This window comes from Aquarana catesbeiana, linkage group LG01 (genome assembly GCF_042186555.1).
Source record: "Aquarana catesbeiana isolate 2022-GZ linkage group LG01, ASM4218655v1, whole genome shotgun sequence".
NCBI lineage: Eukaryota > Metazoa > Chordata > Amphibia > Anura > Ranidae > Aquarana > Aquarana catesbeiana.
This window is the reverse complement of record NC_133324.1, coordinates 520346223-520373570: the sequence shown is the minus strand read 5'-3', so window position 1 is coordinate 520373570 and position 27348 is coordinate 520346223. Positions and strand designations below refer to the sequence as shown.

The 27348-nt window shown below is 42.9% G+C and overlaps 1 protein-coding gene across 1 annotated transcript in view; it reads right to left on the bottom strand.

Annotated features, from left to right (window-relative positions):
- The window catches only part of GRIN3B (glutamate ionotropic receptor NMDA type subunit 3B), a 204889-nt gene that overhangs the window by 145242 nt on the left and 32299 nt on the right, over positions 1–27348 (bottom strand). The window contains exon 2 of the mRNA XM_073594110.1: positions 7980–8578. Coding sequence (XP_073450211.1) covers positions 7980–8578 — 599 coding nt within the window. The remainder of the gene's footprint in view (positions 1–7979; positions 8579–27348) is intronic.

Below are 27348 nucleotides of genomic sequence, written 5' to 3'. Positions count from 1 at the left end.
TTGAAGAATTTGACTCAGTATTTGATAATTTAAGAGATAACAATGTTTAGGCAAGCTTTGTATGATATTGATATGTTGACTATATCCAGTAATAATTATGATAGATGTAGTGTTCTGGTTTACTAGCTGGTTACCCTTTTGTGTATGGCAAGCCATACACATATAGATTTCACTAGTTTAACCCATTTTTGACAGGGCCACCCATGGCTTAATTTTTGGCTGCTTTAGCAGGAATTAGACAGGATTCAAGCCATGTATTGCAGCCTTAAAGTTGTCCCTAGGCTTATTTTTAGGTCCTTAATGAACTATATTTAATATTTTATTACTATATTTTCTGTGTCTGAATCTGGTATAAAGATTATCAGCTTCTGATCTAACATCTGCATTATCAGAAGAATTTTTTCCCTAGCCTTAGATATGGAATATATGGAAATTACTTAATCAGAAAATTAGGCTGAGTAATAATGGCATGTAGTATACTATATGTAGCTGTTTTTTTTTAATAGGAAGTATCAATGATTTTTCTCCCCTATCAACATCTGGAGAGGTCAAATGACAAATCCAAAAAAGAGATTTCGTCCTTATCAGAATTTATAGTGAATGATACATTTCATTCAAATTTAATTTTTTCTATAACACTCTGTTAGTAATTGTTCAGTGCCTGTCCAAATGATGAGGATGTCAGCTATATGCCTGTGCAACGTTAACACATATCACAGGTGTACAGACTAGTCCCCATCACTAGAAATTGTATGTTCCCAGCCCCCAGGTGATGATTAGTGCAGGACTGGCATATATAATCCCCATCGCCATCCCCTGCACCTGAAGGTAGCGGGAGTCAGCAAAACTAAAAGCATTATGTTTCAAAATGGACCTGAATACACGGATAATACATTTATTTTGCACTGGCATAATGATTTAATCTAAAATTTGTATAGCTACAGATATACTCTTATCATGTGGAATGCTTGAATTTAACCCCTCCACCTCTAAAGCCAATAGAGTGGCTTCCTTCCAATTAAATAAGGAAGCGTAATGTTTCTCTAGAATAGACATCACTAAATGGCACACTGTGGTCCAGATCCGGTCAGAGTCACTGTCCCACCCAGACCACTGTGGTTGCACCACTTAGGAGCTGTTTTTTGCCTCCATCCACCAAACCTGTCATTCTCACTGTTAAGCTGGTAGCGGGAGGCATGACAGTTATGGACAGAGGGCTAGAGCTACTCGAGTTAACTTTCCAAGTTATATTATTCGTTATTAGGAAAAATGACAGTCCTAGAAACCAATTACCAGCTTATCAACATGAAAAGTTGTGTAGCCCCCATCTAGACCTGCTATGCCTCCTACCCTACAAACTGTGTACAGTATGAAAAGGTGCAAAGTAAGAACGTAGGACAGTGAGGACACTACTGTGAAGGATGGGGGTGATGTACAGGGGGGCTGAGGACAGTAATGTGAGGGTGGGGTGATGCAAAGAGGGGCAGAGGAAAATGCAGTGAAGGGGGGCTTAGAACACTGATGTGAAGGGGTGCTGAGGGCAATACTGTGAAAGGGTGCTGAGAACACTACCATGGGGGGAAGGGGATTTGAGGACACTGCTGTGAAGAAAGGGGGGTGTGATATAAAAGGGAGATTGAGAACACTACTGTGCAGGGGGCTAAAGACACTGTTTTGAAAGAAGGACTGTGATGAAAAGGGGGGATCTTAATGTGAAGGGGGGGGGCTGAGGACACTGATGTAAGAACCAGATTGTGTTATAAGAGGAGGGGTACTGTGATATGAAGATTTTGATTTAGACCTCTGCTGGAAGACAATATTACTGACTGGAGCTCTGTGAATTTTAATTCAATACCCTGGCTCCAGTGAGCAGAAAAGACCCTCCATGTGCTATCAATATGTATACCTGAATATACAGTATTATACTCATATTCTCAGTTTAGGAACCAGTTCCCCATATTATGCGTGTTCCTGGAGGATTGGTGATGTCCTTACAGGTCTTAGGAAGTGCATAAAAAGTGGGTTCTTTAAATTAATGCAGTTTCAGAAAATAATTAGTACTTTCCTGGCCAGCCTCACGTCAGCACACAATGGGTTAACCCCTCTCTCCAATCTCTCAGGACCACCTTCTCCTAGCTGATAAAAAGGGAGCCCTTCCTCCCCCGCCCTTGTTCTCTTTTTTTGGTTGGACTCAAGGCCAGCATGCTCGTGGAATAGACTACACCCCCCTACCGAACCCACCCGCCCAGGTTCAAGCCTCTCCTGGGTTGGAAGATCCAGAACAATAAAGGGGGATCATTTTATCACACTGGACGCTCTAGGTGCCGGAGCAATGCGGGCAGACTAAAGGCTTAAAGAGCTTACCATTATGGCTGTGGTGTTGCCAGAAGATCGTGCACTCTTTTTCTGCTCCCTAGGAGCCGCCTCCCCTGTGCTTTCTGTCGTCGGCGATGACATCATGGGGGGCGGGGCTGTGGGGGCGGAGGTGACAGGCGCCGCCTAGCAATGCTCACCATAAAGCTCGGAGGGCCAGGAAGTTCCAGGCTGTTTGCCACAGCTAGTGAGGGAAGTATACTGGTGAGTTTCCTGTGGAGAGGGGGAGGGGTGGCTGGGCTGTGTCAGTGTTTACTAGGCTATGACCACTGAATATCCTTAATGCATAACCCATGTGTTTACAGCTTTCAGATATTTTCTAAATCTGCTGCCACCCGAGTGACACCACATCCTGTAATAAGGTAAAGTTATTTCCTTTAAATGCCAGAGTTAAAAAAAAAGAGAGAGGATAGACTAGGAGATTTTTTCTTATTTTAAAATCCTGTCTTTTTATTGCTGCAGTATAAGCTCACCACAGCCCCAAAGTGCACGAAGATCGTCGGAAAGGTAGGGGGGGTCTACGGGGGCCACAAACAAAAGAGTGCAATACACCAGGCTAATAAGGTGTTTTGTCTTTATAGGAGCAGAAGCCCTAAAAAAAGACATTTGCGGAGGAAAAAGTCCCACCACCGCTCAAAATCTCCGCAGGCATCTGGGTCACGCTCAGGACATAGACCCCAAGCAATGGCCAGCTCAGGCCACAAGACTGCTCAGACTGCTATAGTGGCAGAACAAAGTGTGAGAAGGGGCCATCCCTCCGAAGGCCTCTGCTGGACTTGTTCAGTGACATCCACGCCTGAAAAGCTTTTGTGCGCAGAATGCATAAGAGAAGTAGCCACAGATAGAGAAACAGAGGAGCTAAGATAAAGGAATATCTTCATGAGGCGGTGACTGAGAGTATGCAGTTGGTCTCAGGCGCAAGTACTTCTGAGACTAAACCTAGAGTCAAGAGTGCATCTAAGCAGAAGCGAGACTCACCACAGATGCTGGAAATTTCTTCAGGAGACTCATCAGACTCTGATGAACTGGCAGAATATTTATTCGACTTCCAGCTCATAGAGCCTTACATTGTAGTAGTGAAGGAGGCCATAGACTGGGAACAAGACATCCAACCACTGGAAAAGGTTAAGAGTTATTTCCCTAACCTAAAGAAGCACGGGGCAACCTTCTCGTTCATGACGGAGATTTGCGAATTATTCGAGGGGGAATGGGAAAAACCAGAAAGGAAGGCAAACCTACAAAATTGCTTTTTAAGATTATACCCATTTAAGACCCCAGAGGCTGCCTTTTGGGAATCAGCTCCAGGGGTAGATGCAGCTTTTTAGCGCTTAGCAAGGCAGGTGTCCTTGCCTTTGCAGGATTCTACAACCTTCAGAGACCCAATGGACAGGCACACAGACACAGATCTAAAGAAGATCTATTCAACGGCTGGGGCAGCCTGCCGCCAGGCCATGGCCCTAACCTTGATCTCCAGGGCCCTAAAGGTCTGGGCCACAAATGTGGAGATGGCCCTGAAGTCTGATGTAGAGAGGGCCAGAATCATTTCGGCGATGGAGGAACTTCATCTCTCTTTTTGGCAGAAGCCTCTATAGACCTAGTAAAACTGCCCGCAAGACTTATAACTTTTTCAGTAACGGCGAAAAGGGCCCTATGGTTGCGCCATTGGGTGGCCGACAGTACCTCGAAACAGGCACTTTGTAACATTCCATACAATGGCAGGATGCTATTCGGGGACACCCTGGAGGAAGCTTTCACACGAGCTACTGGAGGGAAGTCGGGTCTGCTACCACAGAGAACCAAAGGGAGACAGAAAACCGCTCGGTCAGGCCAATCAGAGTTCAGAAGGGCACAGGAGGCCAGGTCATATAGACCAGGCCGAGAATATACGAGACCCCATTGAAGTGGCTCACAAAGTTCCTTTCTTCAGAACGTGAAGTCTAAGGCCACTCAGACTGCTAAGAAACCGGAGAAGTCTTTTTGACCCCAGGTGGGTGCCAGGTTGGCATCTTTTTGGAAGGTATGGGCGGAGAAAGTCAAGGACCAAAGGGTCCAGAAAACAGTCAAGCAAGGGTACAAGATCATTTTCAGAGAAAAACCACCAGACATCTTTGTCCAGACAGAATGGCCACAAGACCAGAAGAAACGAAGATGCTTGCAAAAATATGTAACCGAGTTACTTCAAAAAGAAGCAATCTCGCCAGTGCCTCTATAGCAGCAGGGAACAGGAGTTTACTCCCCAATTTTTCTGGTGGCCAAAGCGTCCGGAGATCTCAGACCGGTCTTAGACCTAAGGTCTTTAAACCACTACATCGATCCCAACACATTCAAAATGGAATCAATATATACAATTATATCAATTCTGCAACCAGGGGACTGGTTAATATCAGTCGATTTAGCAGAAGCCTTCCTACATGTCCCAATCAACAGGCATCACCAAAAATACCTAAGATTCATGGTAGGGGAAGATCATTTCCAGCTCAAATGTCTGCCCTTTGGAATCAGCACAGCACCTCGAGTCTTTTCCAAGATCTTGCTAGCTACCATCGCTGTTATATGTCAGAGGGGGATAAAAATTTTCCACTACTTAGACTTCATCTTGGTAGTGGCCCATGCAAGCGAGGCGTTAATGGCACAACGCAAGGTGGTTCTGAAGATTCTATCCGAATTCGACTGGATTATCAACAAGCAGAAGAGCCAGTTGATTCTATCTTAAGATGGAGTACCTAGAGCTTGTTTTCAACACAAGCAAAGGGCTCGCTACCACATCGTAAAATAGCCGAGCTAGTAGCCTGCATAAACAGCGTGATGGAGTCCTCGTTGCTGTTGGCGAGGGACTGTATGACGCTTCTGGGAATGTTCACCGCAGCAACCCCAGCTGTTCACTGGGCAAGATTCCATACAAGACCATTCCAAGCGTCCTTCCTGAACCAGTGGAATGGCGTATCACTCCAAAAAAAGATCTTCATACCAGGACGGATCTGCCAGGGCTTAGCGTGGTGGATAGCGCCAGGGACTCTGTCGTGGGGCATGCCTCTCAGCCCTGGAAATTAGATCCAGATAACCTCGGATGACAGTCTCCGGGGCTGGGACGCTCACGGCCTCGGCAGACAGGTCCAAGGAAAATGGAGAAGGATGGAGATCAGACACTCCAACCTTTTGGAGTTACAAGCACCATACCTAGCCCTACTGGCATTCAAGAACCTGATTCAGAGAGCTCGGGTCAAGCTTATTTTGGACAACCGGACAGCGGTTGCATACATAGCCAAACAGGGAGGAACCAAAAGCTTGTGGCTGCTGCAGTTGGCAACCAAGATATTAGTCTGGGCCGAGGCACGTGTGGAAGCCTTGACGGCAGCTTACATTCCAAGCAGTCAAAATGACATAGCAGACCATCTGAGTTGGGATTTTCCTGACAAAAATGAGTGGGCACTCAACAAGGACTATCCGAAAACAATCTTTTACAGGTGGGGTACACCCTCAGTGGATTTGATGGCGACCCCATGGAATACGCAGGTACCCTGGTTTGTGTCAAGATTCCACTTCAACGAAGCACTAGCTCAAGACGCCTTCTCAATTCTGTGGGAATTTCCCCTAGTCTACCTTTTCCCTCTGGTACCTCTGATAATGAAAACCTTATTAAAAATTGCCAGGGAGAACGTCCATGCAATTGCAATCCTACCCTTCTGGCCAAGAAGGCCATGGTTCCCACTGCTCCTGCAGCTGGCGGCAGTTCCTCCAACATGGCTGCCGCTGAAGAGGGACCTTCTAGAGCAGGACCAGTGGTATCACCCCGAACCAGGCAGATTGCAACTGACAGCATGGCTGTTGAATCAGCCAGACTGTAGTCTCAGGGCATCTCAGAAGAAGTAATCTCGACACTATTGAGGTCAAGAAGGGCTACAATTAATGCCACATACACCCGAATTTGGAGGAAGCATTCGTTTTACAACAGAATTTCTCCCCATTGTCTGCAAACATTGCGGAGGTGCTGGAATTTTTACAGTCAGCTCTAAGTATGGGCTTAGCATACACCACCATAAAGGTGCAGGTGTCAGGTTTTTCTTGCTTCACAGGCCACAAGTGGGCAGATGAGCTGCTAATAAAGCAATTTCTTAGAGCGGCCATAAGAGTAAGACCACCAAGGAAGTCCCTGTTCCCAGCCTGGGACCTGGGCACAGTGCTAAAAGCTTTGCTCCAACATCCATTCGTGCCTGCAGAGACATGCCCACTATGGTTCCTGACAGTCAAGCTGATTTTCCCACAGCCATAATGTCAACAAGGAGAGTTTCAGAGCTGGCAGCTCTATCTTGCAAAGATCCTTTTTGCATCATTCTCCCGGACAAAGTGATCCTTAGGCCCTCGCCGGCCTTAACACCTAAGGTGGTTTCCAAGTTCCATGTAATTGGGAGGCGGTCCTACCCAGCTTCACGCAACCGTCGAGACAAGAGGAGGAACTAGATCTCAGACCATTGGACATGGTCAAATTATTTTCAACTTACACCGCAGTTGAGCAAAACTGATACCTTGTTCGTCCTGCCATCAGGACCTAGAAGAGGAGAAGCGGCATCAGCTAGAATCATAGCTACCTGGATAACCAAAGTGATAAGCATCATGTATGAGAAATAGGGGCTGACGCCTCCACAAGTTATTAGAGCTCATTCAACAAGGGGGGTGGCAGCCTCATGGGCAGCTTCTGCTAAAATATTGATTGAAGACATATGCAGGACCGCTAGTTGGAGCTCCTGCGAAACCTTCACCAAACATTACAGTTTGGATGTCACAGCGGCTAGCGCAGCAAATTTTGGAAACGCAGTGGTGTCAGCACCCTTCCAAGCAAAATAAATTATTCACTAAAGTGGCATTAGTAGTTGTTTTTCAAGTCTTTTTTATTATGCCACCCTATATCAGCTAAATAAAATCCCATTGTGTGCTAACGTGAGGCTGGCCAGGAAAACTGAAAATTGTTACCAATACTTACTGTAATTTTCCTTTCCTGGCCTGTCCTCACGTCAGCACAATCTTTTTTTCCCTCCATACAAGCCTGTCGTCCACTAGTTAGTCCACTAGTTAGTGGAGCAAGGGCGGGGGAGAAAGGACTCCCTTTTTATCAGCTAGGAGAAGGTGGTCCTGAGAGACTGGAGAGAGGGGCTAACCCATTGTGTGCTGACGTGAGGACAGGCCAGGAAAGGAAAATTACAGTAAGTATTGGTAACAATTTATCGTTTTTTTGTAAAAATACCTTTGTCTATTGCTCCTTCAACCACCACCACCAGGAATTCATTCAGAGATATTTTAGTCTGTTGTTTAGAAAGTTTTTTTTTTCTTATACCATCTCTCATTACCCAATTCTGTAGTATTTGTGTGTTTTAAATATTAGATATAAAATATAATGACGATGTTTCACAGTAGCATATTTGTATTTGTATATATAACTGCATTGTAAATGTTTTCCTAGAGTGAACTGCTGTTCTCAAGGGTAAAGAAGCAACCCTGCTTTTTTGGAAAGAAGACGTATAAAATTAAATATAAAATAATAATTTACAATGTATATGATTATTGCATCAAATAATTGCACAGGTTAAATGTTAGTAATTACAGCATCTCACCTGGAAAGGTACAAGCCAGAAGACTCATTTTGTGATGTCTGTTTATCATTGCAATTTATCATGGTCTGAATAAGTGCAAGATCTGGTCTCACTTGGACTGCACTAGAGATCGCCTTAGTTACTAAATCCACGGCATCTCTTAAAAAGGTTTCCAGACTTGGTCGGCTGACTTCTCCATAAGCTAACAAACCAGGGGGCAAGCCATCTGTCTGCATCTCCTCCACATTAAGTGGTTGTCCAACCAGCCAGTGAAACTCAAGTGGTTCCAATCCATAGTCTTTGGCTGCTTGAAACACCAAGGAAGATCGCTGGGCATCACATCCATGTAAAAGCAAAGGTATCTGTGGATTCTTTATAGTATTAAAGTGACGATTCAGGTAAGTTCCCACATCAGCATCATCAAGTGAGTGAATGTTAAGGATCTCATGTGTCTCTATACTTGTATTAGCAGTCACATAGTCAAGTATGATGGTGCTTTCCCATGGGTGGCATGTGATAACAGCTAGTTCCTCCCAGCTGTTGTTCTGTAAGACACTGTTCAAGATTTCCATTAGAGAATCCACTGAAGTTCTCATATCCATTCGCAGATGAAAAGGGTTCTGAAAAGAATAAAGCACCAAATGCTGATTAGATATTGCAGATACAATATGCATAGTGTTTACACAACAATGACACAATTACTGAAGCAATTCCAAAGCAATATTCCAAAGCAAAGATGATGTACAAGTCTAAGAAAAGTGTTTTCAAATCAAAAGCTCAGTAATGTGTGGGCTGCAAGCTGAAGTTTGGGCTAAGCCTCCTCTAAAAGTAAATGCATGTTTATACTAAAGGCAACTTAAAGCTGAACTTAAAGCAAATATTAAAAACACAGTTATGTAGTAGTTAAAATTATGTTCAAAGATGTTTGAAGTCCAGTCTGTGTTAAAACCAATTCCTCCATCGATGCAGTGGAGAAATAAGCACAGCCATTCAGGGATAGGAAGTTTTGTTACCAGGTAAAAATAATGCCGTGTACACACGGGCGGACTTTCCGACCGGACTGGTCCGACGGACTTTCCGACAGACTTCCGCCGGACTTTTTGTACGAACAGACTTGCCTACACACGACCGGACTACAGACGCACTTGCCTACACACAACCAGACTTTCCGGCAGACTATGTCCGCTGGTCTTCCCGACGGAGTTACGACGGACTTTCCGAATGAACGGACTTGCCCACACACGAACAAGTCCGTTCATTTTGAACGTGACCCGACGGGACTAGAAAAGGAAGTCAATCTCGCCGCTTTTATCGGCGAGATTGACACCCTGCGAGCCCCGTCGCGGGGCATACCAGGCCCTTAGGTCTGGTGTGGATTTTAAGGGGAACCCCTACGCCGAAAAAACGGTGTGGGGTCCCCCAAAATCCATACCAGACCCCTATCCGAGCACGCAGCCTGGCCGGTTAGAAAAGGGGGTGTGGACGAGCGAGCGCCCCCCCTCCTGAACCATACCAGGCCGCATGCCCTCAACATGGGGTGGCGGGTGCTTTGGGGGAGGGGGACGCCTGCGGGGCCCCCCCACCCCAAAGCACCTTGTCCCCATGTTGATGAGGACAAGGGCCTCTTCCCGACAACCCTGGCCGTTGGTTGTCGGGGTCTGCGGGCAGGGGGCTTGTCAGAATCTGGGAGCCCCCTTTAATAAGGGGGCCCCAAGATCCCGGCCCCCCACCCTATGTGAATGAATATGGGGTACATGGTACCCCCACCCATTCACCTAGGGAAAAAGTGTCAATAAAAAAAACACACTACACAGGTTTTTAAAGTAATTTATTAGACAGCTCCGGGGGTCTTCTTCCGACTTCGGGGGGGGTCTTCTTCCGACTTCGCCGCTCTCTCCGGCCTCTTCTCCCGGTGTCCGGTTCTTCTCCTGCTCTCCGGCCTCTTCTCCCGGTGTTCGACCTCTTCTCCTGGTGTCCGGTTCTTCTACTGGCTCCTCCGCTATCTTCTTTTTCTAGCGGTGGCCCGGACTTCTGCGTCGTCTTTTTCCCTTCTCTTCTTCCGATGTTGACACAACGCTCTCTCCCACTGTAATGCTATGTAAGCGCTCCGCAATGATTTATATAGGCGGTGACCACGCCCCCTTATGGCGTCACAGTCCCAGCGTGCCTCGGGACTGTGACATCATAAGGGGGCGGGGTCACCACCTATATAAGTCATTGCAGAGCCCTTACACAGCATTACAGTGGGAAAGAGCGTCGTGTCAACATCGGAAGAAGAGAAGAGGGAAGAAGAAGTTGCAGAAGTGCGGGCCACCACTAGCAAAAGAGCGGCAGAAGATAGTGGAGGAGCCAGGAGAAGAACCGGGCACCGGGAGAAGAGGTCGAACACCGGGAGAATAGGCCGGAGAGTGGGAGAAGAACCGGAGGCCGGAGAGAGAGCGGCGAAGTTGGAAGAAGACCCCCCCAAAATCGGAAGAAGACCCTGAAGCTGTCTTATAAAGTACTTTAAAAACCTGTGTAGTGTTTTTTTGACACTTTTTCCCTAGGTGAATGGGTAGGGGTACCATGTATCCCCTACCCATTCACATAGGGTGGGGGGCCGGGATCTGGGGGCCCCCTTATTAAAGGGGGCTCCCAGATTCCGATAAGCCCCCCGCCCGCAGACCCTGACAACCAACGGCCAGGGTTGTCAGGAAGAGGCCCTTGTCCTCATCAACATGGGGACAAGGTGCTTTGGGGTGGGGGGGCGCAGGGCGCCCCCTCCCCCGAAGCACCCACCCCCCATGCTTGGATAGGGGTCTGGTATGGATTTTGGGGGGACCCCACGCCGTTTTTTCGGTGTGGGGGTTCCCCCTAAAATCCATACCAGACCTAAGTGACATTGTCGCCTCGTGCTCGCCGCAATAGGAAAATTTGTTTTTCCTATTGCAGCGAGCGCGAGATGTAGTACCCTACCCTTGCGCTGTATCTGGTCCGTCGGACCAGCATACAGATGAACGGGCTTTCCATTAGGAACTGAGTCCAGTGGAGTTACAATGTAAAGATTTGAAGCAGGTTTCAAATCTAAAGTCCGTTGGATTTCCGACCGGAACAATCCGTCAGAAGTCCGATGCAGCCCACACACGGTCGGATTGTCCGCTGGATTCGGTCCGTCGAACCAGTCCGGTCGGAAAGTCCGCTCGTGTGTACGCTGCATAAGAAAAAGCCTGTAAAATGAAAATGAATGCAGCTATCACATTTAGGTACTGGTATGCTACATACTATTATTAGGGGCTTAGATACACTTTATAAAGCACCAAATGCTGATTAGATATTGCAGATACAATATGCATAGTGTTCCAAAGCAATATTCTAAAGCAAAGATTATGTACAAGTCTAAGAATAGTGTTTTCAAATCAAAAGCTCAGTAATGTGTCGGCTGCAAGATGAAGTTTGGGCTAAGCCTCCTCTAAAAGTAAATGCAGGTGAAAATAAGAAAAAGCCTGTAAAATTAAAATGAATGCAGCTATCACATTTAGGTACTGGTATGCTACAAAATATTTTTAGGGGCTGAGATACACTTTATAGAAAACCTGTTCTTATGGAAATATAGGCCTTTAATGGGTTACCTTCCGTAAATGCTAGTTGCCCTGCTGTTATGCTAAACCATTTAAAGAGTTATGACAGGTTATTTTAGTTTAAAAGCACCTATACATGTGGAAAATGGACCAGTTTTTGAGGAATCAAAAAACATTGGAAACACAATGTGATTAAATTTGGATGTGTAGTACAACTAATACAGTAACCCTAAACAGTCTTTAGGAAATAACAGTGGATTTGATTGTGACTTTCTGAATTCCTTCCCAGCGTTTTATGCCACCAACAACCAGTTTAGCTTCCTTGTTAACATCCTGAGGCTGGAGACACTGCCATAGAAGTTCATGAGGATACACTGTGCAGGCTCAGCCAGCTGAAAGATTTTAGCCAGGAGCTGTAAACCTGATGGAAGGCCAAGGCCATGATGCATTAATGTAAATCTGGGGTGGGAGATGATGGGTATACCCTTTATCAGGGGAGCTGAGCACGATATATACAGTGACTTAAAAACGTATTCATACCCCTTGACATTTTCCACATTTTGTCATGTTACAATCAAAACGTAAATGTATTTTATTGGGATTTTATGTGATAGACCAACACAAAGTGGCACCAAATTGTGAAGTGGAAGGAAAATGATAAATGGTTTTGAATATTTTTTACAAATGAAAATCTGAAAAGTGTGGCATGCATTTGTATTCAGCTCCCTGTACTCTGATACCCCTAACTAAAATCTAGTGGAACCAATTGCCTTCTGAAGTGACCTGATTAGTAAATAGAGTCCACCTGTGTGTAATTTAATCTCAGTATAAATACAGCTGTTCTGTAAAGCCCTCAGAGGTTTGTTAGAGAATCTTAGTAAACAAACAGCATCATGAAGGCCAAGGAACAAATCAGACAGGTCAGGAATAAAGTTGTGGAGAAGTTTAAAGCAGGGTTAAGTTATAAAAAAACATCCCAAGCTTTGAACATCTCACGGAACACTGTTCAATCCATCACTGGAAATTGGAAAGAGTATGGCACAACTGCAAACCTACCAAGACATGGCCATCCACCTAAACTGACAGGCCGGGCAAGGAGAGCATTAATCAGAGAACCAGCCAAGAGGCCCATGGTAACTCTGGAGGAGCTGCAGAGATACACAGGACAACTATTAGTTGTGCACTCCACAAATCTGGCCTTTATGGAAAAGTGGCAAGAAGAAAGCCATTGTTGAAAGAAAACCACAAAGGGGGTCATTTACTATAACTCCAGGAAGTACTGGGCACTATGGCAAATAATAGAGCCCATTTATGCAAATGGAAACAAAACGGCGATTTTGCGCATGAAAAATCAGCGATATAAGCGGAGAACAAACGTTTGTAAATTCTAAATTGCCGCTAATTAGCGCTTCCGCGTATATACAAATGCCAATTCTTATCAAGTTGTTATATAGCACTGTACTGTAGCCATGATCCATGTATGTGAAAGAAACATTTTTTATCAGAGATGTGCTCTAGTTCCTGTGCATCTATTGATTTATATTGCAATTAGTATTCCTAGTTTTTTTTTCCTTCTTTTGCTAAGAAATGCAGTTCTGAATGATTATTACATAGTAATGTCTGCTATTCTGTAAAGTTACATGTATTAATCATTTAGGTTACCTATTTGTTGTATGTTGTTTTTTATTTTTTTGATTTATTATTTATTAATTTAGTTGACTATAAAGCAGTAATTTTTTATGTTCATTTTTTAATAATACTACACTATTATGCAGGTCTTGTACTTAGCACAATGGCTTAGTGGTCTGCTTGGATATCTCCACACCACTCCTGGTATGAGTTCAAACAACAGCCAACCTACCATCCACCAGCTGTGTTTATTTTTTCAGTGCACAAGTGAATTAAAATAAACAAACAAAGAAATGTAAACTGCCCTTTAGCTAGTGTGTGGTGTTTGGAATGTCACATCATAATATAATTGAATACTTACATACCATTGCATGCATTTAAAGAGTTAATACAATAAAAACTTTCACATTAAACTGCATTGGCTACTTGGCAATCACCTATTTTCAGTAAATGTATATACACGTATATTTGTGTTGCTTTAGCTAATTGGCTAACTGGCATTCTCCTTTTCCCACCAATGCAATCTTTTAGGATTTTTCTGTGGGATTTGAATCCATGAGTCTTTCAATACCTGAATGTTTGAAGGTAGAGGTGCTAACTGCTAGCCTATTGGGCTGAGCACAATTATACATACAAAATACTTTTACTAGTGTTTGATGGTTTATATACTATACAATAAAGTTTATCAAATGTAAACTGCTTGTTAGCTAGTGTGTGGTGTTTGGAGATTCACACCATAATATTAGTGAATACTTACATACCATTGCAAGCATTTGAAGAGTTAATACAATAATATCAACCACATTAAAGTGTATTGGCTACTTGGCATTCACTGTATGCTGCTTTGGCTAACTGGCTAACAGTAATTCTCCTTTTCTCCACCAATAGTAATCTTTTAGGATTCTTCTGTGGGATTTGAACCCATGAGTCTTTCAATACCTGAATTTTTGAAGGTAGAGGTGCTAACTGCTAGCCTATTGGGCTGAGCACAATTATATATACAAAATACTTTTACTAGTGTTTGATGGTTTATATACCATACAATAAAGTTTATCAAATGTAAACTGCTTGTTAGCTAGTGTATAGTGTTTTGGAGATTCACACTATAATATTAGTGAAGACTTATTTATTTTTATTTAAGGTACTTCTATAGTGCCGTCAATTTACGCAGTGCTTTACATATACATTATACACTAATATGGGCCCCTACCCTCAAGGAGCTTACAATCTAAGGTCCCTAACTCACATTCATATACTAGGGCCAATTTAGACAGAAGCCAATTAACCTACCAGCATGTCTTTGGAGTGTGGGAGGAAACCAGAGTAACCGGAGGAAACCCACGCAGGCACAGGGAGAACATGCAAACTCTAGGCAGGTAGTCTTGTGGTGTGGTTGGGAATACGAACCAGCGACCCTTTTTACTGCTAGGTAGGGATGAGCAGACACCCCCCCCCTGTTCGGTTCGCACCAGAACATGTGAACAGGAAAAAAGTTTGTTCGAGCACGCGAACACCGTTAAGGTCTATGGGGGTCATTTACTATAGCGCCAGAAAGTACTGGGCACTATGGAAAATAATAGCTCCCATTTTAGCCAAATAAAAATTTCAACAGGCGAATGTGCGAATGAAAAACTAGCGCTATTAGTGAGAAACACATGTTAGTAAATTCTAAGCTGGCGCTAATTAGCGCTTCCGCGTATATGCAAATGCCAATTCCTACCAAGTTGTTATATAGTACTGCACTGTAATCATGATCCATGTATGTGAAAGAAACATTTTTATGTGAGATGTGCTCTACCTCGTGTGCATCTATTGATGTATGTTGCAATTAGTATTCCTAGTTTTTTCCTTCTTTTGCTAACTAATGCAGTTATGAATGATTATTACATAGTAATGTCTGCTATTCTGTAAAGTTACATGTATTAAACATTTAGGTTACCTATTTGTTGTATGTTGTTTTTTATTTTTTAATTTAGGTGACTATAAAGCGGTAATTATTTATATTCATTCTTTAATCATACTACACTATTATGCAGGTCTCATACTTAGCACAATGGCTTAGTAGTCTGCTCAGATGTCTCCACAGCACTCATGGTACAAGTTCAAATACCAGCCAACCTACCATCCCCCAGCTGTGTTTATTTTTTCAGTGCACAAGCGAATTAAAATGAACAAACAAAAAAATGTAATCTGCCCATTAGTTAGTGTGTGGTGTTTGGAATTTCACACCATAATAGTATCGAATACTTACATATCATTGCATGCATTTGAAGAGTTAATATAATAGAATCAGCCAAATTTAAAGTGCATTGGCTAATTGGCATTCACCTATTTTCAGCATATGCTGCTTTGGCTAATTGGCTAATAGTCATTTGCTTTTTTTTCACCAATTCAATCTTTTAGTATTTCTCTGTGGGATTTGAACCCATGAGTTCTTCAAGGTAGAAGTGCTGACCGCTAGCCTATTGGGTGTAGCACAGGCATACATAGAAAATACATAGAAAATACATTCACTAGTGTTTGATGTTTCTTCTCCCCGAGCTGTCTCTCCTGCTGCCACCATCTTCTCCTGCTGATGTGTTCTTCAGCACAGCTGGTTACCCACTAATAAAAAAAAAGCCGCTCTTCTTGTGGCGGTCTTCTGTGGCCATCCGATAATGTCACCCGGAGAGTCCGCTCCATGGCTATGTAAGAGATGCCACACAGCCGGTGACAACACAGCGGAGGAAGACCACCATGGAAGAAGAGCAGCTTTTTTTTATTAGCGGGTAACCAGCGGTGCGGAAGAACACAGCAGATGGCGGCGGCAGGAGAGACGGCTCTGGGAGAATACAGCTCGGGAAGAAGATGGAGGAGGGAGAGACAGCGTCTGGAGAAGATGGCTCAGGGAAGAAGACAGCTCTTCTACAGAAGAAGGAGCTATTGTACAATAAAGGACTTGTCAAAAACCGGCTATTCATTTTTTTACATTTCACTGCTTTTTTCGGTGAATGGGTAGGGGTAAAATGTACCCCATACCTATTCACATAGGGGGCAGGATCTGGGAGCCCCCTTGTTAAAGGGGGCTTCCACATTCTGATAAACCCCCTGCCTGCAGACCGACAACCACCGACCAGTGTTGTCGGGAAGAGGCCCTTGTCCCCATCAACATGGGGAAAAGGTGCTTTGGGGCATGTGGCCTGGTAAGGTTCAGAAGGGGAGGGTGCTCACTCATCCCCCCCTATCCTGACCTCCAGGCTGCATGCTTGGATAAGGGTCTGGTATGGATTTTGGGGGCCCCACATCAAATTTATTTTACATTTTGGTGTGGGGTTCCCCTTAAAGTCCATACCGAAGGGCCTGGTATGTACTGGGGGGACCCTACGACATTTTTTTCCTTGAATTTTGGAATTCCATACCATATTACTGAATAAGTACATACCATTGCATGCATTTGAAGAGTTAAAATATGGAATAAAGCAAGCTGATGTGCTTTGGCTAATTATGCTTCTGAGTACAATGCACACTTCTAGGAGGTGATGCTGTCAGTGGGATTTGAATTCATGGTTTGAACTTTTGGGGGCAGCAGAGTATACCACTATGCTACAGAGCTGAGCACTTACCTACAGAGAAAATACATTTACTAATGTTTGATTCAATACAATAATGTTTTGCATTTCAGTATTTTTTGCATTTTAATATTATAGTAACAACCATGCTCGTGCCGATGTGGCATTGGCTAATAGGCATTTGCCTCTTTTCAGCATATGCTGCTGAGTACAATGCAAGCTTTCAGTAGGTGATACCATCTGTGTGATTTTCAGCCATTTGAGCACAATTATATTGAGAACATATGTTTACTAGTGTTTGATGGTGGGACTACTTTATATTCTAGGTATAAAATAGTACTCAGCACAGTGACTTAGGCACCTTTCACACTTGTGCGACCTGAAAGTTGTGAGATTTTAATGTGACTTTAAGCAATGCCTGTGTAATCTTGAGGTCTATGGACGCAGGAGTCGCAGGGAAAGACACGCAACTTTCCCATGATTTTGCATCAGCAATTTTGCCGCATTTGCAGGGAATGCCTGTGTAAACTTGAGGTCTATGGACCTCAACTCGCATCAAAGTCAGACCAAAGTAGTACAGGGACTACATTGAAGTCAGTGTTACTTGAAGTCGCACAGATATGAATGGTACACATTAAAAATCATGGGGTATGACTTGTCATACGACTCTGATGTCCAAAGTCGCACAAGTGTGACTCAGCCCGACTTTGTCAGCGATTTCAGAGACATCAGTGCACTTTCCTGCACAGATGTCTAGTGAAATCACATAGGTCCCAACTGTTCTCCTTTAAGAAGGTGTCCTATGCCTACCTACTTTTGCTAATAGGTGTCCCTTATACCCATCTCAAAAAGTTGGGAGGTAAGAAATCGCCCCCTGAAGTCGCCCAAAGTAGTGCAGGAACTACTTTTGGGAATCGTTGTGGCGTCGCACCAATTCGGACAGTTCCATTGCCATCAATAGGCGCCGATTTGGCCTACTATTTGACATGTCAATTCAGACCTATGTGAACATGAGTGAAGTTGCATAGATATTAGAGCTGCACAGTTCTGGCCCAAAAATTGGGCTAACTTTTCTTTTTTTTTTTTTAATTCATTAAAGTACTTTTTTCCAAAAAAAATTGCATTTGAAAGGCGCAAATACAGTGTGACATAAAATATTGTAACGACCACCATTTTATTCTCTAGGGTCTCTACTAAAAAAATATATATAATGTTGGGGGGTTTTAAGTAATTTTCTAGCAAAAAAAAAAATGATTTTAACCTGAAACCAACAAATGTCAGAAAAATGTTTAGTGTTTAAGTAGTTAAACTTTCCTCACTTACACAGAATTTTATTTAATTGACAAATTGTTACAAGGTTTCTAGTTAAGTTCACTGATAAAGAATGTTCTAATTCTTGGCAGACTTCCTGGTCTTTCGGCTGTGGCTTCAGAAGAGCAGAGAGAGTTCTTTGCATAGCAAGAATCGTGAAACTCTTTTTTCAAGATCGTAAAGGGGAAAAAAAAATCACGATGACGATTAATCGTGCAGCTCTAATAAATATGCATGGAAATCAAGGGGGGCAACTTTTCATGTGACTCTGAGGTCCAAAGCTCCATGAAAAGTCACCCAAGTGTGAAAGTAACCTAATGCGATTAATTGATAAGACCTTTGAATAAGGCCCCATTTGCACTTGTGCGACCTTAAAATTGCACAGCTTTGTCATGACTTGAAGCAATGTCTGTGTAATCTTGTGGTGTATGGACCTCAAATTGCATCAAAGTCAAACGAAGGTAGTGCAGGGACGAATTTGCTACACCTTCAGGATGCACAAGTGACAATAGGGCCAAATTCAAAGGTGTTATCCTTGAATCTCATTCACATTGCTGCGACCTGAAAGTCACACTATTTTGCTGCCACTTTGCCGCTGCAACTTGGCCCCAACTTCTGGGAATGCCGGTGTAATATTGTACCCGATATACCTCAAGTCACAGCAAAGTAGTACAGGGACTGCTTTGAAGTTGGTGCGACTTAAAGTAGCACAGATATGAATGGTTGTCATTGAGAATCATGGGGTACAACTTGTCATGCAACTCAGAGGTCCAAATTTGCTGGAAAATTCGCCCAGCTGTGAAACAAGTCATATATATTTTAATAAAAGGAGCTCTCATTTATACTTGCATAGTCCTTACTGATTTACATCAGCAGAACAAATGCAGGAAGTGATGTGTGCACATGGGACAGAAGCAAATGTGCAGTGATGCCAAACAAATCAATGAACCCCACCCACACCAAATCTAACTATGACATCCACCCCCGCATTGATTAAGTACAAGTACATATCCTACACTTACCCAACCAATGAGCAGCACCTCCTCTCTGCTAAAGAGACCTCGCCATGTCCACCTAGATGGAGATCCTGACCAGCACAGGAACTTTGGGTGCATACAATGAATAATTTCCAGGTCAGAAGGTGAAACCACGCTTTTGATTGCAGCTGCGAATATTTGATCTCAACCATGATTAGTATTTTTTATTTTCAGATATGCAAATCTGTATTTCTACATATATTTGAAGGTAAACCTAAGGGAGTTTGATAAGAAATGGTGTCCCTGGGTTAGCAGCAGGTGAATTACAAAGGCAAAAGGCCCAGTTTGAGCCCTGGTTCACACTGACAGCAGGAGGAAAGCGTTCAGCTGAACTCCCACAATTTCATTCCTGCATGTCAGTCCCGACTGTGGGGGCAACATCAGAGACATCAGTGCAGGTTTCTGCACCAATATCAATACAACACCAATTAGAACAGTGCAATTGCCACAGATTTGACATGTCAAATCACACCAATGTGAACCAGAGCTGACACATTCAAACACTGCCTATCCACCAGCTGAATTCATTACCTGCAATTCTCCACAGCTGTTAATGATAAAGGTGGCATCTTTATATATAACTTGCAGTTGTGCAGAAGCCTAGGTTTACATTGGAGCGATTGGTCATGCGATTTGAGAGATCAAATCGCATGACTATTGGCAATGGCACTGCTCCAATCGATGCAACATTTTTTTGGTGGCACCGCATCAATTTGCTAAAGTAGTTCCTGCACTACTTTTGCCGATTTCAGGTGCGACGTCAATAGACATTTGTGTATGAAGCCACCTGAAATCACGCTGACCTTGCTACTTTGAAATTGCGTTACTTCACTTGAAGTAGCACGATTTCAAAGTAGCATGTGACCCAGGGCAAAGAGATTAGTTTTTTGGTGCACAAATACATATTGAAATAAAATATAAAAGAGATATTGCACTTTCCCAAAACCACCACCCACAAAAACTAAAGAGAAAGAAAAGTAGAAGGGAAAAAACACACACACACACACACACACACACACACACACACACACACACACACACACACACACACACACACACACACACACACACACACACACACACACACACACACACACACACACACACACACACACACACACACACACACACACACACACACACACACACACACACACACACACACACACACACACACACACACACACACACACACACACACACACACACCAAAAGCTCAATGTACTTTTATTTTACCAGCAGAAAAAAAATAAATTTACATTTACTAGCTTCAAAAAAATTTGGACAGGATATATGGTGCTACATTTAGCAATAGGATTTTAAGGGCCCTGCTCATAGGAGCTTACAATCTAAAATTTGACAAAACGTTAGGGTGGGCACAGCTTTACTTTCAGTGTATAACGGGCAACACATCACATTTTTATCTGCAAGATTATATAAACATACTTAACAGTCATTATTCTTACAAAGCATTCCAACATAATATTAAAAAGTACTTATTCAAAACACCCACCACCAGCCCACAATCCACACATACATATATACATTGGTGACCATGTTCTGCTGGAAGCTGCATTTCGCTGTACACGATTAAACAACGAGATCAAAAACAGTAGAAGGTCAGCAGATGCTTGCAAACGATGTTTGCATGATCAGACAGGAACAATACACACACAACATTGACAGCATGGCCACATAAACCCACTTTTGATTGAAAAAATGCACAAGAATTTCATCCAATCTCATTCCTTCTCCATCACAACAAAAAACCTGACCTTCTCAGGCCAAACGAACCCCCCTACTGCAGGCCTTTATATAAGAGAGGTTGTATTGTTAGCACACTGACACGCCCAATAGAAGTACACGCCCACCAGTATCTTTCAATCTGTCTCTTCATGTATGTCTAAAGTGATTGCACCTGATGAGCAGGAACACATAATAGTATTTGCAACTGTGTTAGCCTTGGCTATGTGCATCAAATCTCCAACTACAGGACAAAGATCAAAGTCCATTTGCATCCACATAAACAAAGCAACAGTTTTCTAAGCATATGTACCCATGCAGTGTAAACCCTAAAATTTGAAATGTCCAAGTCCCTGGACATGATTAGTGCTAATAAACATTAACATCAGTCCCTGGCTGCAATGAGCTTCCAATATAAAGTCCAAAATTAACTTTCTTACATTAGAACCTATTTTGACAGGAGACAAATATAATGCCAGTGTGTCTTTAGATTGTGGTGAGAAACCCACACAGGGAGAACATATAAACTTCAACACAAGCATTAGCATGTTGGGGAATTGAATCAACATCCCAGGTGCTGCTAGACAGAACTGCTACCCACTTAGCCACCAGGCAGCCCCAAGCATGGTCTCTGCATCTCTGTGGTGTGAACCAGCCCTAAGTCCATAGCCATGCTCAGTGTCACAAGCAATATACAGTATATTGGCGTAAGTATTGGGATGCCTGCCTTTAAACGCACATGAACTGTAATGGCATCCCAGTATTAGTATTGGGTTCAAAACTCATTTGGCCCACCCTTTGCAGCTATAACAGCTTCAACTCTTCTTGTCCACAAGGTTTAGGAGTGTGTCTATGGGAATGTTTGACCATTCTTCCAAGTGCATTTGTGAGGTCAGGCACTGATGTTGGACGAGAAGGCCTGACCTACAGTCTCCTCTCTAATTTATCCCCAAGGTTTTCTGTTGTGTTGAGGTCAGGACTCTGTGCAGGCCAGTCAAGTTCCTCCACCCCAAAATCACTTATCCATGTCTTTATGGACCTTGCTTTGTGCACTGGTCCAAATGATTTGGTGGAGGGGGATTATGGTGCGGGGTTGTTTTTCAGGGGTTGGGCTTGGCCTCTTAGTTTCAGATAAGGGAACTCTTAAGGCGTCAGCATACCAAGACATTTTGGACAATTTCATGCTCCCAACTTTGTGGGGACAGTTTGGGGAAAGCCCCTTCCTGTTCCAACATGACTGCACACCAGTACACAAAGCAAGGTCCATAAAGACATGGATGAGCAAGTTTGGGGTGGAGAAACTTGACTGGCCTGCACAGAGTCCTGGCCTCAACCCGATAGAACACCCTTTGGCTGAATTAGAGTAGAGACTGCAAGCCAGGCCTTCTCATCCAACATCAGTGCCTGGCCTCACAAATGCACTTCTGGAAGAATGATCAAACATTCCCATAGGCAGACTAAACCTTGTGGACAGCCTTCCCAGAAGCTGTTCTAGCTGCAAAGGGTGGGCCAAATCAAATTTTAACCCTACGGACTAAGACTGGGCTGCCATTAAAGTTCATGTGTGTGTAAAGGCAGGCGTCCCAATACTTTTGGCTATATAGTGTATCTGGAAAAGACTTACAATGGTGGTGGAACCCTCCTACACATAACTACTACAAGTAGACATAGTTATAGGACCTGGGAGATGAGACAACTTCTCTACATGAAGTAACATGGTTGAGGATTTGAACCCAGACCCTCAGAGATACTAAGCAGAAGTTCTAACCTCTAAGCCACAGAGCTGCCACATGTGAGACCCTCCTACACATAACTACACATAAATACACATAAAAACACATAAATACTGCATTTCTATGGACATACAGGTGATGGAATTACATTACTCAAGAGTTATTCTTCTTGATTTATTCTGTGATATTTGGTGTTTTTTTGTGGGTGAGAGTAGAATATTACCCTCAAATTTTGGGGAATTACATTTTGCTTTCTGATGTTGGTACACATATCACATTTTTTGGGCTCAAATTATGAATATTTGGAAATAATAAAAAGCACAAAAAATTGTGATTCATTTTAAATTTTCATCAGCAATGGTATTGTTTGTGGAATATAAAGACACCTGTGTGAGTTTGGGGTAAAGATTGTTGTGAGATGGAGAGTAACAAGTGAAAGTGACAGAGAAAAATATATTTTACCAAAACATCAAAACATTCCACATTGTAGCATTCTTCAAATCAAAATATTTTAAGTAGAAGCAACAATGTTGCAAAGGAAAATTTATTTCACAGAAAGATACATTTCATCTCAACATTAAAAGGTTTTTTTGTGAAAGTTAGAATTGTTCCATTAGAATCAATGACTGAAACTTCATTTGGACTAAATTAGAGCAGATTTTAACTCCCAAAAAATGTTCTCTAATTAGCTCTCATTTTGGTATTTACTATAGCTCCAGGTAAAAAAGACACTTGAGTTAAAATGAGAGTTATTTTCAGGTCTGAGCATGCTCAGTTGTGTTGGCACCTAGTTGTCCAAAACGGGGAATTTTTCACTTTTCAGACTTTTAAAGATATTTCAGTGTAGAAATCACTTTTTCACACAGTTTAAAAGCAGATAATCTTTAAATAATATACCGCATATTTCAGTACCATTTAGGCAATTATATCATGCTCTATACATTATTTCCATGTGCAATTCTCTAGGTTTTAGCAGAGTAAGGGTTTGGGCGCTATTTAGTTTCAGGGAGCTATAGTAAATTCGATTTTGGGAGTATTTTCTCACCAGCGCTATAGTGAATACCGTTTTAGCGCGAATTAGCGCTATAGTAAATGACCCCCAAAAAGTCCCGTTTGCAGTTTGTGAGAAGCCATGTGGGGGACACAGCAAACATATGGAAGAAGGTGCTCTGGTCAGATAAGACCAAAATTGAACTTTTTGGCCTAAAAGCAAAACGCTATGTGTAGCAGAAAACTAACACTGAACATTACCCTGAACACACCATTCCCACCGTGAAACATGGCAGTGGCAGCATCGTGTTGTGGGGATTCTTTTCTTCAGCAGGGACAGGGAAGTTGGTCAGAGTTGATGGGAAGATGGATGGAGCCAAATACAGGGCAATCTTAAAAGAAAACCTGTTATGCCCTGTACACACGACCGGTTTTGCCATCGGAAAAAACTCCGAAGGTTTCTCTGACGGAACTCCGACAGAATTCCATTCAAGCGGTCTTGCCTACACACGGTCACACCAAAGTCCGACCGTCCCGTCCAGAACGAGATGACGTACAACACGTATGACGGGACTAGAAAAAGGAAGTGCAATAGCCAGTTGCCAATAGCTTCCGTCTCGTACATACTTCAGAGCATGCGTCGTTTTTGGTCCGTCGGAACAGCATACAGACGAGCGGGTTTCCTGATTTAGAACATGTTCCATTTCTAGGTCTAGGTCAGAATAGACGATGAAAAGCTTCCGTCGGACTTTTTCTGTCGGACATTCCGCTCGTGTGTATGCGGCATAAGAGTTTGCAAAAGACTTGAGACTAGGACGAAGGTTCATCTTCCAGCAGGACAATGACATACAGTCAGAGCTACAATGGAATGGTTTAGTTTAAAGCATATTCATGTGTTAGAATGGCCCAGTCAAAGTCCAGACCTAAATCCAATTGTGGCAAGACTTTAAAATTGCTGTTCACAGATGCTCTCCATCCAATCTGACAGAGCTTGAGCTTTTTTGCAAAGAAGAATAAGAATAAAGGCACTCTCTTGATGTGCAAAGCTGGTAGAGACATCCCCAAAAAGACTTGCAGCTGTAATTGCAGCGAAAGGTGGTTCTACAAAGTATTGACTCGGGGGGGCTGAATACAAATGCATGCCACACCTTTCACATATTTAGTTGTAAAAAATGTTGAAAACCATTTATCATTTTCTTTCCATGTCACAATTATGTGCCCATTTGTGTTCACATAAAATCCCAATAAAACACATTTACGTTTTTGGTTGCAACATGACAAAATGTGGAAAATATCAAGGGGTATGAATACTTTTTCAAGGCACTGTAAGTATACTTCATATGAATGTATACATATCTCTTAACATTTGTCTACACAGAGGTTTACTTCTTTTTATTGCAGTGAACTTGTGTAAATGGAATCCACGCTCAAGTGTGTTGATCAAAAGAAGCTACTTATAACAAAGGTTTCCCATATGATTTTGAGAATGTTATCATTTATATAGGGAATATAATGTCTTTTCATATGGTCTTTCCAAGACTGGATAAAATCATTAATTTCAAAGAGTTTTTATAGAGAGCCTTGCACAGGCAGATGTTAAGCTGAGAATGGTGGTCACTGAAATATACCAATAGTTGCAGTTCCTGGCACTCTTTCCTTGTATGGCTGAAGTGCGGGGCACTGACAATGTCTATGTTCTGTAATAATCATTTTCATAATTATAGGCTCTCATTATTGACTTCTAGTTATTGCCTATATGGTTCATTGATGTTGTAATTTGTTACATCACTTGCAGGAATTGGGCTATGTATGCTGACAGAGGGCAAAACAAAATATATTTAAATACTTTTCCTTTGCGAGCACCTGGGTAATGTTATTTGTGAATAAATTCAATCTATTAATTTGGTCAACTTATTGGTGAATACATTAGAACTATTCATCTACTCATCTTTGTTTTCCAGTATTTCTCACTCTGGGCGAAAGAGAGTATCCATTCTCATGGAAAATAATGAGCCCATATATCAAGAAGAAACTGTGATTTAGATTATCTTTTTTTTTTTTTTTAAATATTGTGTTTAAATATCTTCTTTCCCTTGTGTAATGACTGGACAATGGTGTACTGATTTAATATCCCTTTTCTAATGGATTCTGTTTTGCAAGCCTTAAAGTGTTAGTCCCAAAATGAGACTGGCAACATCACTACAAGGACTGTCTTTGAAAACATTTGCCTGCCGGAGGTATCGCTGCATTTTATAAGCCATTATCTGCTCCCCACTGCTAAACTACCTCATAGACAAGATTGAGAAGCAGACTTAGGTTTGTGATGGTTTGAGTATTGTCAGCTCAAGTGTAGAGCATCCCACTGAGTTTAGTTCACTTCAGAAATGCTGTTTAAGTCCTTGGTGGTTCATTTGCCCATGCAGGGGTTTCCACCATCAAAACAAACATAATGACATTTAGTCTCCTGGCTCTCTCTAGCAGCGCTGCTGCTCAGACCTTTTGTATTAGTCCTTCAGACCATCTAACATGGCACCTCTGCTCCCATGCAAACTCTGTACCTGGCACTCAGCTCTCTTGAAGCTCCCTGCTACTCTGTCAACAATTGCACCTGTACTGTGCAGACATACATGTTCTGACTGCCCCATGTAGCCTCACTGACTCCTGGGGAATGTTGGAGGCCTCTTGACTCCTATGCAGAGACCTCCTGTCTCTCTGGTGGGGCATCAAACTTTTGTTAGGTCTCAAATTATAAGGGCTGTGAACACCTGCCCACAGGCCCTGCTGGCCTACAGGAAGACATGGACACTGGGTTGAAAACTTCTTTTTTGGATTTTGGATGGAGTGGGGAAGGATACCCCTGTTAGATGTTTACTGCTATCTGGGGTTCATTTAGAGAGATTTCTCTCTTCCTGTCCTGCTGACAGGAAATAAGGGGAAATCTGCAACAGCAACATGGAAAATAATACAAATGCCTTTCTTTAGTATAGTAAGGAAAGGCTAGAACCCCCCTATGTGTTAATGTCATCACAGTGACCCCCAAAGATAGCCAAAGCCACCCAGCCATGGGAGATGGCATCACCCTCCAGTTGCTCTCCTACCAATCTCTGCAGTTACCAGTCGCTTACCTGCTCTCTGCATACAGCATGTCCGCTTGCATGATGATCTCTGCAAGGTGAAACCAGCATTCTGGAGACCTTCGACACCACTTGACATGCCGATCCAACATCATAGCTGTGAATGCATTATTATGTATTTTCCTCTTCCTCTGACAGCTTACATTTAGATGGCTGTGCCCTTTTTTGTCTACTTTTCATTTGTGCTTTAGGCATACCTCCCAACCTTTTGAGATGGGAATGAGGGACACCTATCAGCAAAAGTATGCAGCCATAGGACACACCCCTTGCCACACCCCCTTAAAGGAGAATTGTACAAAAAAACAAGATTGGTTAAACCCACAAGTGCTTTTTTTACCACTACTATTCCTTTATATTGGCTTTTGAAATTTACAAATGTTGCAATTTAGAAATCAGATGAAAGGTTTAGCGCTGGAAAACACTTTTTAATAGAAAAAAAGTGCATTTTATATACCTCTATATAGATCAGACCAAAATAATGGACAAATGAGGAGGAAAGAGGGACAGAGGGACATTGTTTCCAAATCAGGGACAGTCCCTCTGAATCAGGGACGGTTGGGAGCTATGCTTTAGGTTACTCAGGACCTGTAATTTAGGAGCAGCACCATCTTTACTCCTTCCTTGGCACGTGTTTAACCACTTCCCGCCAGGCTTATAGCAGATTGACGGCCGGGCGGTGGTTCAGTTATCCTGACTGGGCGTCATATG